We start from the raw sequence: 11,702 nt of genomic DNA on the forward strand, positions 1-11,702 counted from the left end.
CAGTTCCAGCTGTATGCACACTGTCTCTGTATCTCCTTATTATGTTTATTTTCCTTTCTGCTACTCCAAAACAAGCAAACAACACACAAGAACAGGCAGTCACACACACATTACCAGTAAACTCAGCTCCCCCAACGTCATTCCCAAGGAAATTGGGCACTGTGGGTCTGTGATCTACAAAAATAGAAAAGTAAAAGGTATTTATTTCTCTTGCTGCAGACAAACCTAGCCTTTAAAGTTGACTGAAATCCTGAACTGTTCTGAGCAACTTCCTTTGCTTAGTTAATCCAACTGAAACATTACTGGAACCCACTCAGATAGGCCAAATTAATATGGCTGTAGTGTATAGACTTAGGACTTCAATTCAAACTGAAAATTTTCTTTTGGATTCTAACATCATCATACAGGAAAAAAAATTAAAATTAGAGTACCACATCTCAGTCATCTATATCACTTTATGATATGCACTTCTTTAACTTTAGTGTCTCTGAAAACAGTCACAAAGAAAGGTTTTGAGAAATACCCTCTTATCCAGTGCTTTTCTTTTAAACTCAATCGTTTCATAACAAACCACTTAATCATTTTACTACAGGAAGGTAAAACTAGTAATTCCAGTTTGGTTCACATAAACAAACATTCTTGTTTATCAGTTAAGTGTTTTTAACAGTTTGCCTTCAGACCCATCTGTAAACCCTTCAGCTTCTGCCCTTCTGGACTCTGCCCAGGACACTGAAAAACTCTGCATCCACTGCATGCAGCAATGTGTGAGAACAGACACTGCCCACATTCAGTGAGCAAGGCAGCACTGGACAAGGGCAAAGAGAACATCTGTTCCCCATATCCATATTTCTGGCATTCAGTCATATCTGGGGCAACTTATTTGAAGTGGTGCAGAAGAAACCACAGCAACTTTTTCAAGGTGGCAAATACAGTTTCTCTATGGACAACAGAATCAGAAATGCATTAAAGTCCAATTTAAAATGAAGACAATACGTCCCAGTTACTTACATCATCTTCATATTTAACATGAATGCCTGTGATTTTGACTTGCACATTTTTTATAACTTGAGTTGCAAGCTTTTCTAAGAAAGTATCCTTCTTCTCTTCCTTTGGTTTGTCTGGAAGAATAATTTTTAAAAAGTCATTATTTAGTGTAATAATTGCATCCTGAATTTCATTACACCAACAACTACATCAATGTAAATGTAATATTTCTTCTAAATTAACACTACAGTTTTCACTTATTTAGATTACATATTTTTATTTTTTTTCCTTTTCTGCACATCTGTATTCTAAAGATGTGATATTAGCTGCCCATGCACAACTTAAACACATGAAAGTACCTGTCTAAATTTCAGTCAAAACAGTTTGGCACACAGCAAGTTCTGGATTAATATACTCCTTCTAAGGTAAAAGGTTCTCTCTTAAAAGTACCTCAGTGAGGGGTTTCAAGAAGCAAATGAGTAAGACAGAGTACTTTAACACAAACTACCCTGGAATAATACATGCAAGGAGTAATATTTACAATCCCTCGTTATTTGGCTCTAGTGATATGGCTCTACCATCTCAGGCTGTGTTTCAGCATTTCACCTGCAGTTTGGCTGGATCAGTGAGCTGCTTTTCCTCTAGCTGCCTTTACAGCCTGCACTGCTGCGTTCAGTACCCTCCCTACAACATGGCAACTCCAGCAAATGCCACTGATCAGCCTACCAAGCTCATGCATTTTTGTTGGAAATGCTACAAATGGCTCAAGTTGAAGAAATAGTCATGGCTATAGAGAAAAATAAGGACTACAGGTTTTCACTCAGCTTACTTCAACTATTTCTAACATTTTACATATGCAAAAAACAGAACAAAGCAGGTACCTAACTTTGTACATCCTGCTTAAAAAATGAGAATTTTCTTTTAAAAGCTTTCAGAAGTTCAGGAAATCTGCTTAAAAATGAAGACTTCACTACTGAACATGATATAACAGTTTCAGTCAAGAGAGCATTAGATTTCAATCAAAAAATTAGTCAGGAACTCAGAAAAAACAGAAACATTGTATCACTTTTATATGCCACACACATTTCCTCCAATTAACTGACTAAAAAAAAAGGCAGAAGTGCTTATCGAAGCTTCATGATCTCCAAGTGCAAGGAACCCATGAACATTTTTGCAGCCACATGCAGCTACCAGCAGCAATGTGTGTGACACCTTGCAGAGCTTATCTTGGGTCCCCACAAGGTTTTCTCTCTAACTGCAAGTCTGTGTACAGCTGCAGCTTCCTCCAAGACCAAATACACAACACAACCACATGGGACATGGCAATTCTTAGACACATGCTAATGCTCAATCCTGCATCCTTTGGTGTTTGTAGACAGTGATTATCCTCCTGGGGAACAACATCAACTTCATTCCTGCTTAAATATGTCATAGCACTACACCAGTTATTTGGAACAGAGCTAAAAGGTGATAAAAAAGACTGTTTACTGCTATAGCAGCAGTTTCAGGTTTTCTTTACCTATTACTGGAATCTTATAAAAATCAGACAAACAAGTGTTAAGTTGCACAAGCATTTTTTCCAACAGTCACTGTGAAATGCCACTAGTTTACAGTTCTGCTGCAAATACTACAGGTAGCTCAAATTAAAGGAACAAGCACACCTATCCAGGTAAAGAGAAACAAGGACTCTCTTCAGCCTCATGGCTCCAGAGAACATGAACAGCAGAAAGAGCTCTCTCCAATTTATAACCTCTCTTTCAAACAGGAGGAAAAGATCTCACTGGACAGACAGCCAAGGCTGTTAAAAATTAATCCAAACAGAAAGCAAAAAGAAGCCTTAAAGTTAAAAGCCATTACTGTTACCCACCTTTTGAGTGATCACGACCTCTAAAGGGTCTCTTAAAATGCTTTTTGTACTTTTTACGCTTACGTCCTTTTGTAATGCAAGCAATTTTTTGGAAAAAGGATAAAATTCAAGTTAGTAAAGCAGAAATGTAAGAAAGCATAAGAAAATATGGAAGAAGGTTTAGCCTGTCTTAAAGCATAGTGGCTTAGAAGGTGACATTAAAAGCTTTTCAAGAATTGCAGCTGTGGTAAGCAAACAATCAGCTACTTCACATAGCATAAAATATACATCTAGAAGAGGCTTCCACCATGCAAGGACATAATTTTCAAGTTAAGATACAGATGTATGTGGAAACCCAAAGAGCACTTTTCAACAGGATTCTCATGATAATCAACTCTAAAAGAACAAATCCAGTAACCACAAAAAAGACATACAAAAATGATGATTCTAAAAGCTGTACATGAAATGAAATTCCATTATTAACACACATTTTACAACCCACACAATCACAACCATTTCATTATTTAAATGATGCTCATGCTTCTCCACAATTCTGAAGAAAACCAGTTTGGTGAACTGCACTGTTTCTTTTCCTCCTCTGGCCATCCCAGCAAAAATAATTCAGCAATAGTGCTGCTTGTGCTTATCTTTATGGGGTTGGAGCATGGGAAGGGTGTATCCCACAAAGCAAGAAGGAAGTAAGTTTAACAGTGTACCTAACCTAACCATGGGGAACACCTTGATGTCATTTGCAAGCCTGTTCAAACAAAGGAGGGAAATTGCCTGCCAAGATTTCAACCTGTCTTGCAGGTAAGGTGGTCATAACATAAATAATAAAAAGGAAAAACTAGACAAATAGAAACATTTTATTTTGCATAGTTCCTTTTAGCACTACAAGTAATCCTTTATCAAGGTTACTTTAAAAGGACAGCTTCCCTCACTTACTATTGAATTTGCAGGTCTCGGGCTTTCAGTCCCATGTATGAAAAAACTAAGGAAACAGGATATTTCACTTCTTCACCCACATCCATTACTATGGAGAAACTGGGCACATTCCTACACTAAATGTATGTTTTTAAGCTCACTTTAAACCTGTGCTCAGACAACAGCTCAAGCAAGAAACTTTGGCCAAGTGTAAATTTCTGAAAATCAGGTTTCAGAAGTTAAAAATAAAGCATGTACAAAAAACAAAAGTTCCCCTGAACTTCAAGGGAAGCTGCTTCCTTGGCTAACTTGAGAGCAATGCAAATAAAGAGAAGCAGGGGAAAGCATGCTAATGCCTTCAACCTGCTAGAGTTCATTTTGTTCAAGACAGCCTGGACTTCCTTTATCTTAAGCCCAGACACATTAAGTAAGGGTAATTACTCTCCAAACAGCTAAAGATGGTGTTGTAAAATCATAGTAGAATATCGTCAGCATTTTGTAACATTCTTGAGCTCAACATGACTGATAGAAATCTAAGTGGTCTCCTAATCTTCTGAAACAGCCACTCAATTAAAAAGGGGACTAAGTCATTTCAAGATTCCACTTGAATCCATATTCATTAAAATCTTATTTCTAGAACCACCAATGTGTGGATGCTCACCAAACAAGTATTGTTTTTTCACCTCTACCTTTGGCTGCTCTGGAGAGGGGGGAATTTAAAAACCTCAACTGCCTGTTCATCATGCATGTATAAAATGTGACTAACCATGCATACCCACCAGGCTTGGTGTCCTTGTAAACCAGACTCTCCAACCCATACAAGGAGTCTTGTGAATGGGTGCCTTGGTCCAACGGCAGCAAATAACCAAAGAAATGCATTTGGTTTAAAAGAAGGAAATCAACTCATGATTTCATATTAAGTTCACCAAATCTGTATGACACAGCAGTATTTCCATTACAGTACCTGACAGCCCAATTCACTTCAGAATATCTACTTTCAGTGATTACCAACATAGGGAAATCATGCAATTGACACTTTTTCTTGTAACCAGCAAAAGACCTGCAGCCTCTGGTGTCCATGTATGAGGTCTGATAGATTGTAACAGCTTAGAAAAAGAAAATAGTTTCATCAGCTTGTGTCAGCAGTTTCCACTTCCCCCTCACACATCCTTACCAACACAGTGCCATGACCATTTGGCTCAGTATTTGAATAGCATCTCAAAAAAAAATTATCTCTAGGCCTATTTATACTCTTAAATCTAAGGACTGAATCAAGATTCTAAACATGTTACCATAAACCAAGTATTAATCAGAAAAGAAAATACAACTGAGAATTCATGAACCCTGACAACTCTCTGTTCAAGATATTTCCCAGCTTTCCAGCAGCTATTGCATGCTCTTAAAAGCCTAGAGAGAGAGCTGAATTTCTTAGAATTTAATGGTTCAGTAGGGCAACATGGGCTCCAAGATTTCTATATCTAGCAAAAGCAAAGGATCTGCTCATGCAGGACTTACTAAAGTCCTCTTGATTACAATATTCTAGTACAGCACCACAAATACAAATGGCTACCACTGAAATATGATCACAGGATAACAGAACTTCTCAAGTTAGAGTAGAAAATAATCCAATTTAAATGATCCTCTTGCTTTTCCTTGTCAAGGCTTAAAGTTTAAAACTGCAAAACATGACTAAATCTAACTCCCATTCTTTATATAACCAGCTTAACTACTAAAGCATCATTTTTCCATGATGACTTTTTTCAAAAGCATTACAAACACTGGATGCAGTAAGTTTTTCTTGAGAAAGAAAACTGCCAGAGGCACACAGACTCATTCTTAAATACATAAAGCTACAGAACTGGAATTCCTCAAGCAGCACTCATTAGGTTAAGCTCGTCTTACCCTTTCATCTCTCTTTCCTTTCATGCTATTGCCACTGGTGCAAAGAGCATTGGCTGAAGTACTGCTGCTGTACAGGCTCCATGTGCTACATAACTGAGGTTAAACCTCTACCAACATTCCTTCCCCCCAGTATCAAGGGAATTGATTGGCTGCAAAATTCATTCACTTAGCCCTCACATATTTTCTGGTATATTAAAGACAAGAAATAAAGCAAAGCTCCTTTCTTTATTGCAGCCAGATTGTCAGATTGCCATTTGAAGGAAACTGCACATGTCCCTCTCAAACCAGCAGAGCAGGAGAAAGGCCACAGACTATCCCACAACTGGAGAATTAAATGAGCAAAGAGATGACACCCAAACTATCTTTTTTCCAAGTGTTGAAAGCATCATCTCTTTCCCAGTAACTTTTCCATGAGTTGCAGCATTACAAGAATCACAGAAATGCATCTTTAGAAGCATTACACAAGCCAACAAATAGGTCTCAATTCAGACAAACTTTCAGTGATAGGTTTTTTTTTTTCCTCCAACTTTTTCCTCCAACACAGTAGTTACCTGTCACTGGTTCTGAGCTTGGTTTCTGTCCAAACAAGCCCAACTGATACCATAATTCTATTAAAGGTATGGGTTATGACAATCTAAGCAAACAGAAAAAAAAAATCACCACCACAAAACAAGTTAACAGGACTTAATTGAGAGCTTAACACTTTTTATGATCTAGAGCAAAAGTTTAAGGTTCCTAAAGGTTCCTGTTCATAATCAGTTGTTCTGTTGTGTCATAAATTATTTCCTGCTCACAAGAGTCTCATTTACCAAACCAGTCCAAACTCAGTGCATCATAAAAGCACAGCAGAAACTGGAACAAAAGCATTATCATTGCAGCAAAAGTTTAAAAGCCTTACCTTTCCCCTTAAAGGTTCCTTTCATCAAAGAATACCCTACCTGCACCTCTAAACCACACAGTTAAACATCTATCTATTATTATGGTGCTAAAGCAAGGTAACATTACCCTCACAGAATGTACTTTCTATGGTTCTGTATGGTCCTGTTCCCCTAAAGCACCAAGGGAAAAAAAAAATAAAAGACATACCAGATGAATAAATTCCCATTTCCCAGGGAAGCTGACTGGAGAAATGAATGGTAAACAAACAAATAACATTTCTTTCAAGCTTTAGAGTAAAAAGACATTTCAAAGCACTGTAGTAAGATTAGCTAGATGCTTGAAAAAACAAAATTTGTTAAGTCAATTAGAAACCAGGAGTCTTCTTTCACAGCACTGCTTAAGTCCTCAAATTCCAATGGAGATTTGCATTATTAACTCAGTACCTTTTTCTGCTGCTTTCTGCAAGGCTTCCTCAATCCTTGCCAGTTCCTTTTGTTTATTATCCTGCAAGTATTTTTCTTCCTTCTCTGCATCATATTTAACACCTGTAAGCCAAGTTGGGAGAGCATTAATCCTAAATCTCAAGTTATATAAATGCATTATCAAGCAATGCACACCATATACAACATCATGTTGCAAAACACCTTGTTTGAGGGAAAGGCTATTCTTTTTTCATTGCTGAACACTGCAGGCAGCCTCCAAAACTGCTGGTTTTACAACAATTATGCACTATTTCACAGGAAGAAATTTTCCATGGAAATTCACACTCCTAAGAGTGGTCTGTGCAATATAAGAGAGATTTTTCAAGTTCTTCTATACATATATTTCATACCCCAGGAACCTGCAAGTTTTCTCATCACACCAGAGGTTCTGATTTCAGAGAAAACTAATAAAGTTCTTTGACCCTCTTCCCTCTCCCTCCACACAGTACAAATGGAATTACTATTTTGACTGTTATCACTCAGCAGCAGATAAACAGCTAAAGATCTAAACCATGCCACAAAGCTGGATTCAGGATAAGCACATTTTAGAGGAAACTTGGCTGTTGAATTGAACTTGGAATGGATACAACCAAGGATCTCCATAAAAGCAACAAGTGCTGTTTTCTCCCACCCTTCTACTAAATTGCCAGCATATGTGTAGAAACTTCCCTGAGGAGCAGAATGTAAAAATGGTGGCTCACATGAACTACTTGCTATTCTAGACTCATTTACATGGTACCCTTGGATATTTTTCTCTTCCATTATTTAACTGTTGCTGAGAAGTTGACATACTTGCTCCAGGAACTATCAGAAGATACAAGCCTTCTAGAGTTGCAACAACTGCCTCCCCATAGAGATTCTTCCAAGGAATCTTCAGAGTGAGTTTATCTAAACAAAGCAGATACAGTTACATCAAAACAAACATCTCACTCAGTTCTGTGCTTGGTCCAAAGAACACCTCCAGCATTAAAGAGCACTGATCCTCTATCTTGATATCCTAAACACCTTAGAAGGTTAGGAGAAACCACACGGACATGAACATTTTATAAAGCCCTTGAAGTGATAAAATACATACACAGGAAACATAAGCCATGATTTTAAGCATAAAGTCACAGTCTGAGTCAGAATACTTCAAATCAAAACCTCAGATCATGACTGAAGTTCAATTCACTGGGATGAATATGATTTTACCAGGAAGGAGAAGAAAAAATACGACACATATATAAATCGCCTAAAAATGTTTCATGTGAAAAACCAATGATGATTACCAGGGAAAGAAGTTTACAAAAAAAAAAATCTAAGAGTTCCAAAACCTTTGGCATATTTGTCAGTTTCTCTGTCTACACTAAACAGCTCCCTCAATCATTTCTGTCTCCAGGAAGAACCTCTCAGATGTGTTTTTCATATCAATCTGTAAAGTTACACAAACAGGGTTTGCCAGATACCATCAATGGCAGTCAAGTTGAATTTCTATGCCAGTTTCAACAGTGAGTATAATTACACTTAAGAAAGCTTGATAAAAGAAATTCAGGGGCAAGACTGACCTTGCAGCCTATATTAAAATTTCCACTGCAATTGTTGTGTTGGAACCAAAACTTACCTATCTGACCAACTTTTATTTTAAAAGGTACATCCAGTTCACTCTGTAAATGACAAAAATAAAGTATTAAACAGAAGTAGTAAAAATCAAATCTATTTAAATTATATTTGCAAAGTACTTTATTTACATACATAAATTAAAAGCTACTTCTTTTCTACTGGAAAATCTTAGAAGGAAAACAAGACAGCAGCAGACAGGCAAACTAGAGGAAAAAAGAAGAACTGGACCATATCATATTCCTTTGATCCCTTCTTTTTCAAGAGTAGGCTACTTCTCTAAAAGTGGTGTTCAATACTGACCTTCTGATAATAACTTTTGCATGGAAATCCAACATACTGAAATTTTAAGGCTGTCAGAACCACCCCTTACTTTATGCTCTCAATTTGGTCTTAGCTCACTCTCAGCTCTGGTCACTCACATACATGACTCTGCATTTTTCTACATCAGCACTGCTGCAATCTGAATCCATCCCCACAAGAAGGAAAGGTGTGTACAAAGTAACACTTCTTTCCTTTCCTATCTACTAGACATGAAGATATTTGTAGCAAGAGATTTGAAGTATCACAAAGCCATGAGGAATGGATGAAATGGACAAGCAAATTATGAAACTTTCAAATAACAAAGAGAAGTCAGTGATCAGGTCATATAAAGACCCAATGTGTTTTCAATGCACAGAATAGTAACAGTTCTCTTTAGTGAAGTTGAAACACATTAAATTTTGGAGTAAGATTCTCCCAGTAGTAGAGATGTTCATTAGCCAAATTAAAGAACATGAAAATTAGCCAAGGCATTTGTTTTTCCAGACAAGAGTATGGGAACTTAATGCAAGTTACTTCTTGTTTTTCAACCACAGCTTTTCTTTCTCTGTTCCAGCAAAATGAGCAAAATTAGAAGGAGTTAACCAAGAACTTACTTCCTATACCAGTCAAAAAGAACTCAGTGCATCCGTTTGTGAGACTACAGTGAGCAACATTTTATCCTAAGCCTCAGTCTTCAGACCCATAAAAGCAATTTGAAGTTTTTAGGATACTTACCAATGCATTCTCCTTGATTTGTAAATTGTCAAGTGCCACATTACCTGTTTAGAAGAAAGGGAGAAGTACAGAAAAAATTATTTCAAGTATTACTTATGTTGGAAAAAAGAACACAACCACAATCCTACCAAGTACTTATGAATAAAACCTGAAAACCTTATTCCATTACAGAATAGTACAATAAACATGTAATTTGTAAGAGCCACTAAACATGGGTTATAGAAAAAATTCCAGTTGGAAGAGATGATAAAAACATCACCAACTTAGACGTCAACATGTTTCTACTCTATTAAATACACCCACAAGATTAGGAAGCCTTTCTTATTACTCAGTGTGAATGACAACTGCACTTCTAAGAACGTAGGGTAGACTTGGAAAATGGTATCTTGTTTTTCATGATTTCACATCAAAGAAAAATCATGAATCACAGAGCCACAAAAACACATGCCTACTTTCACAAACACATTAACTTTTCCTGAAACAAACAACGTAATAGGATTTCTAAATGAAATACTGGCACAGAATTATACCCGAGGAAAGCCCATATAATATACCTCTTAGTGCTTTCATGTCAGATTCCTTAGAGCTATATTCCATTTGAAGTATAGGTATTAATACTGCATAAATGCTAAAATACGTACAACCATGACGAGCAAAAATAAGGTGATGACCTACCTAGGGAAGGCACCTAAACCAGCCAGCTTCCCTAGGCAGCACTTCAGCCGGTTTTCTACACGACTACAGCGCAGCGAACGGAAATGTTGTGATACATTCACCGAGAACAGCTACTCCAGGCACCCGCACTATCCTGGCTGTTTAACACGCGTTATTTACACCGATAACTGGAATACACGGCTGCCCAAGCACCCCTGTTTAATTTACACCGATAACTGAAATACACGGCTGCCCAAGCACCCCTGTTTAACATGCATTGTTTACACCGATAACTGGAATACACGGCTGCCCAAGCACCCCTGTTTAATTTACACCGATAACTGTTTAACACGCATTGTTTACACCGATAACTGGAATACACGGCTGCCCAAGCACCCCATCAGCTGCCCCGGCACCCCGCGCTCCCGCCACCCGGGGCACTGCGCCATGAGCCCGCCCACAGACACAACAGCACCATCGTGCTTCCACCCAGCACCCGAGAGAAGGGATAGGAGAAAAAACGGGGGGTTTATCGCTGGTTTCCTCCCTCGAAGCGCTCCGAGGCCAGCGCCGTGCGCCCCTGCCCCCGCCCCACAGACCGACGCCAGGGAAGGGGCGCCAGGGACCACGGGCACACAAGGAGCGACGGTGCTCCAAGGGAGCGGGGACTGTGCGGCCACACACCGACACTCCGTCCGTCCGTCCGTCCGTCTCGGAGGGCCGCGGCCCCGGAACTCGCCTTCTGCTCACAGGGGGCCGCCAACCCAGCGCCCGCCCCTCAGAGGGGTCGGTTCTCGCACGGCCCACACACCCCTCACAGGGTAACCGCGGCCAGCGAGACCCTATCCCCAGTGACTCCGGCGGCCCGGGAGCGGCAGAGGGAAGGGGCTCCTTACCCCCCCATATGCCCAGCTTGAGCTGAGACTTGTTCAGGTTCTCCACATAGTCGCCCAGGAAGCGGTTTAGCAGATCCGCCACCACGGATTCCAGCACCATGGCGTAGGCGGCCCCGCAGCCGCGGCCGCCGGCTGGGAGGGGAGCGGAGCGCAGGGGAGGGGGCGGCGAGCGCGGCGTGACCCAGCGCGGGCGCGCCCCCGGCAGTCAGCTGACGGGGCGGGGCGCAGCCCAGCGCCTGCCGGGGTGCGGAGGTGGGGGGCGTGGGGGAACTCGGAGCGGCGGAGCGGCTGAGCGGCTGCCGTGCCGGGCATGGACAGACCCCGGGCGGCCGTGGGGGATCCCGAACCCGCCGCCAGCGCTCGGAGCCGCGGGGCCGAAGGAGCGCGCGGAGCGGGGCGGAGTCGATGGGCGGCACACGGCGCCCCCTTGCGGCGCGGATCCGCGGCTCCCCCGGCGCTTCGCGGCGCCAGGAGACCGCGTGAGGGAGGAGCGGCTGCGGG

At 40.5% G+C, this 11,702-nt stretch overlaps 1 protein-coding gene across 1 annotated transcript in view; it reads right to left on the reverse strand.

Moving 5' to 3' along the window:
• Nucleotides 1-11,349, reverse strand: part of VPS13C (vacuolar protein sorting 13 homolog C) — a 75,888-nt gene extending 64,539 nt beyond the window's left edge. The window contains exons 1-9 of the mRNA XM_063169269.1: nucleotides 11,202-11,349; nucleotides 9,652-9,695; nucleotides 8,618-8,660; nucleotides 7,810-7,905; nucleotides 6,979-7,080; nucleotides 4,534-4,596; nucleotides 2,852-2,917; nucleotides 1,009-1,118; nucleotides 115-174 (exon numbers count right to left, since the gene is read on the reverse strand). Coding sequence (XP_063025339.1) covers nucleotides 115-174; nucleotides 1,009-1,118; nucleotides 2,852-2,917; nucleotides 4,534-4,596; nucleotides 6,979-7,080; nucleotides 7,810-7,905; nucleotides 8,618-8,660; nucleotides 9,652-9,695; nucleotides 11,202-11,301 — 684 coding nt within the window. The 5' untranslated portion in view covers nucleotides 11,302-11,349. The remainder of the gene's footprint in view (nucleotides 1-114; nucleotides 175-1,008; nucleotides 1,119-2,851; nucleotides 2,918-4,533; nucleotides 4,597-6,978; nucleotides 7,081-7,809; nucleotides 7,906-8,617; nucleotides 8,661-9,651; nucleotides 9,696-11,201) is intronic.
• Between the last annotated feature and the right edge of the window lie 353 nt (nucleotides 11,350-11,702).

Source organism: Melospiza melodia, chromosome 15 (assembly GCF_035770615.1).
Source record: "Melospiza melodia melodia isolate bMelMel2 chromosome 15, bMelMel2.pri, whole genome shotgun sequence".
NCBI lineage: Eukaryota > Metazoa > Chordata > Aves > Passeriformes > Passerellidae > Melospiza > Melospiza melodia.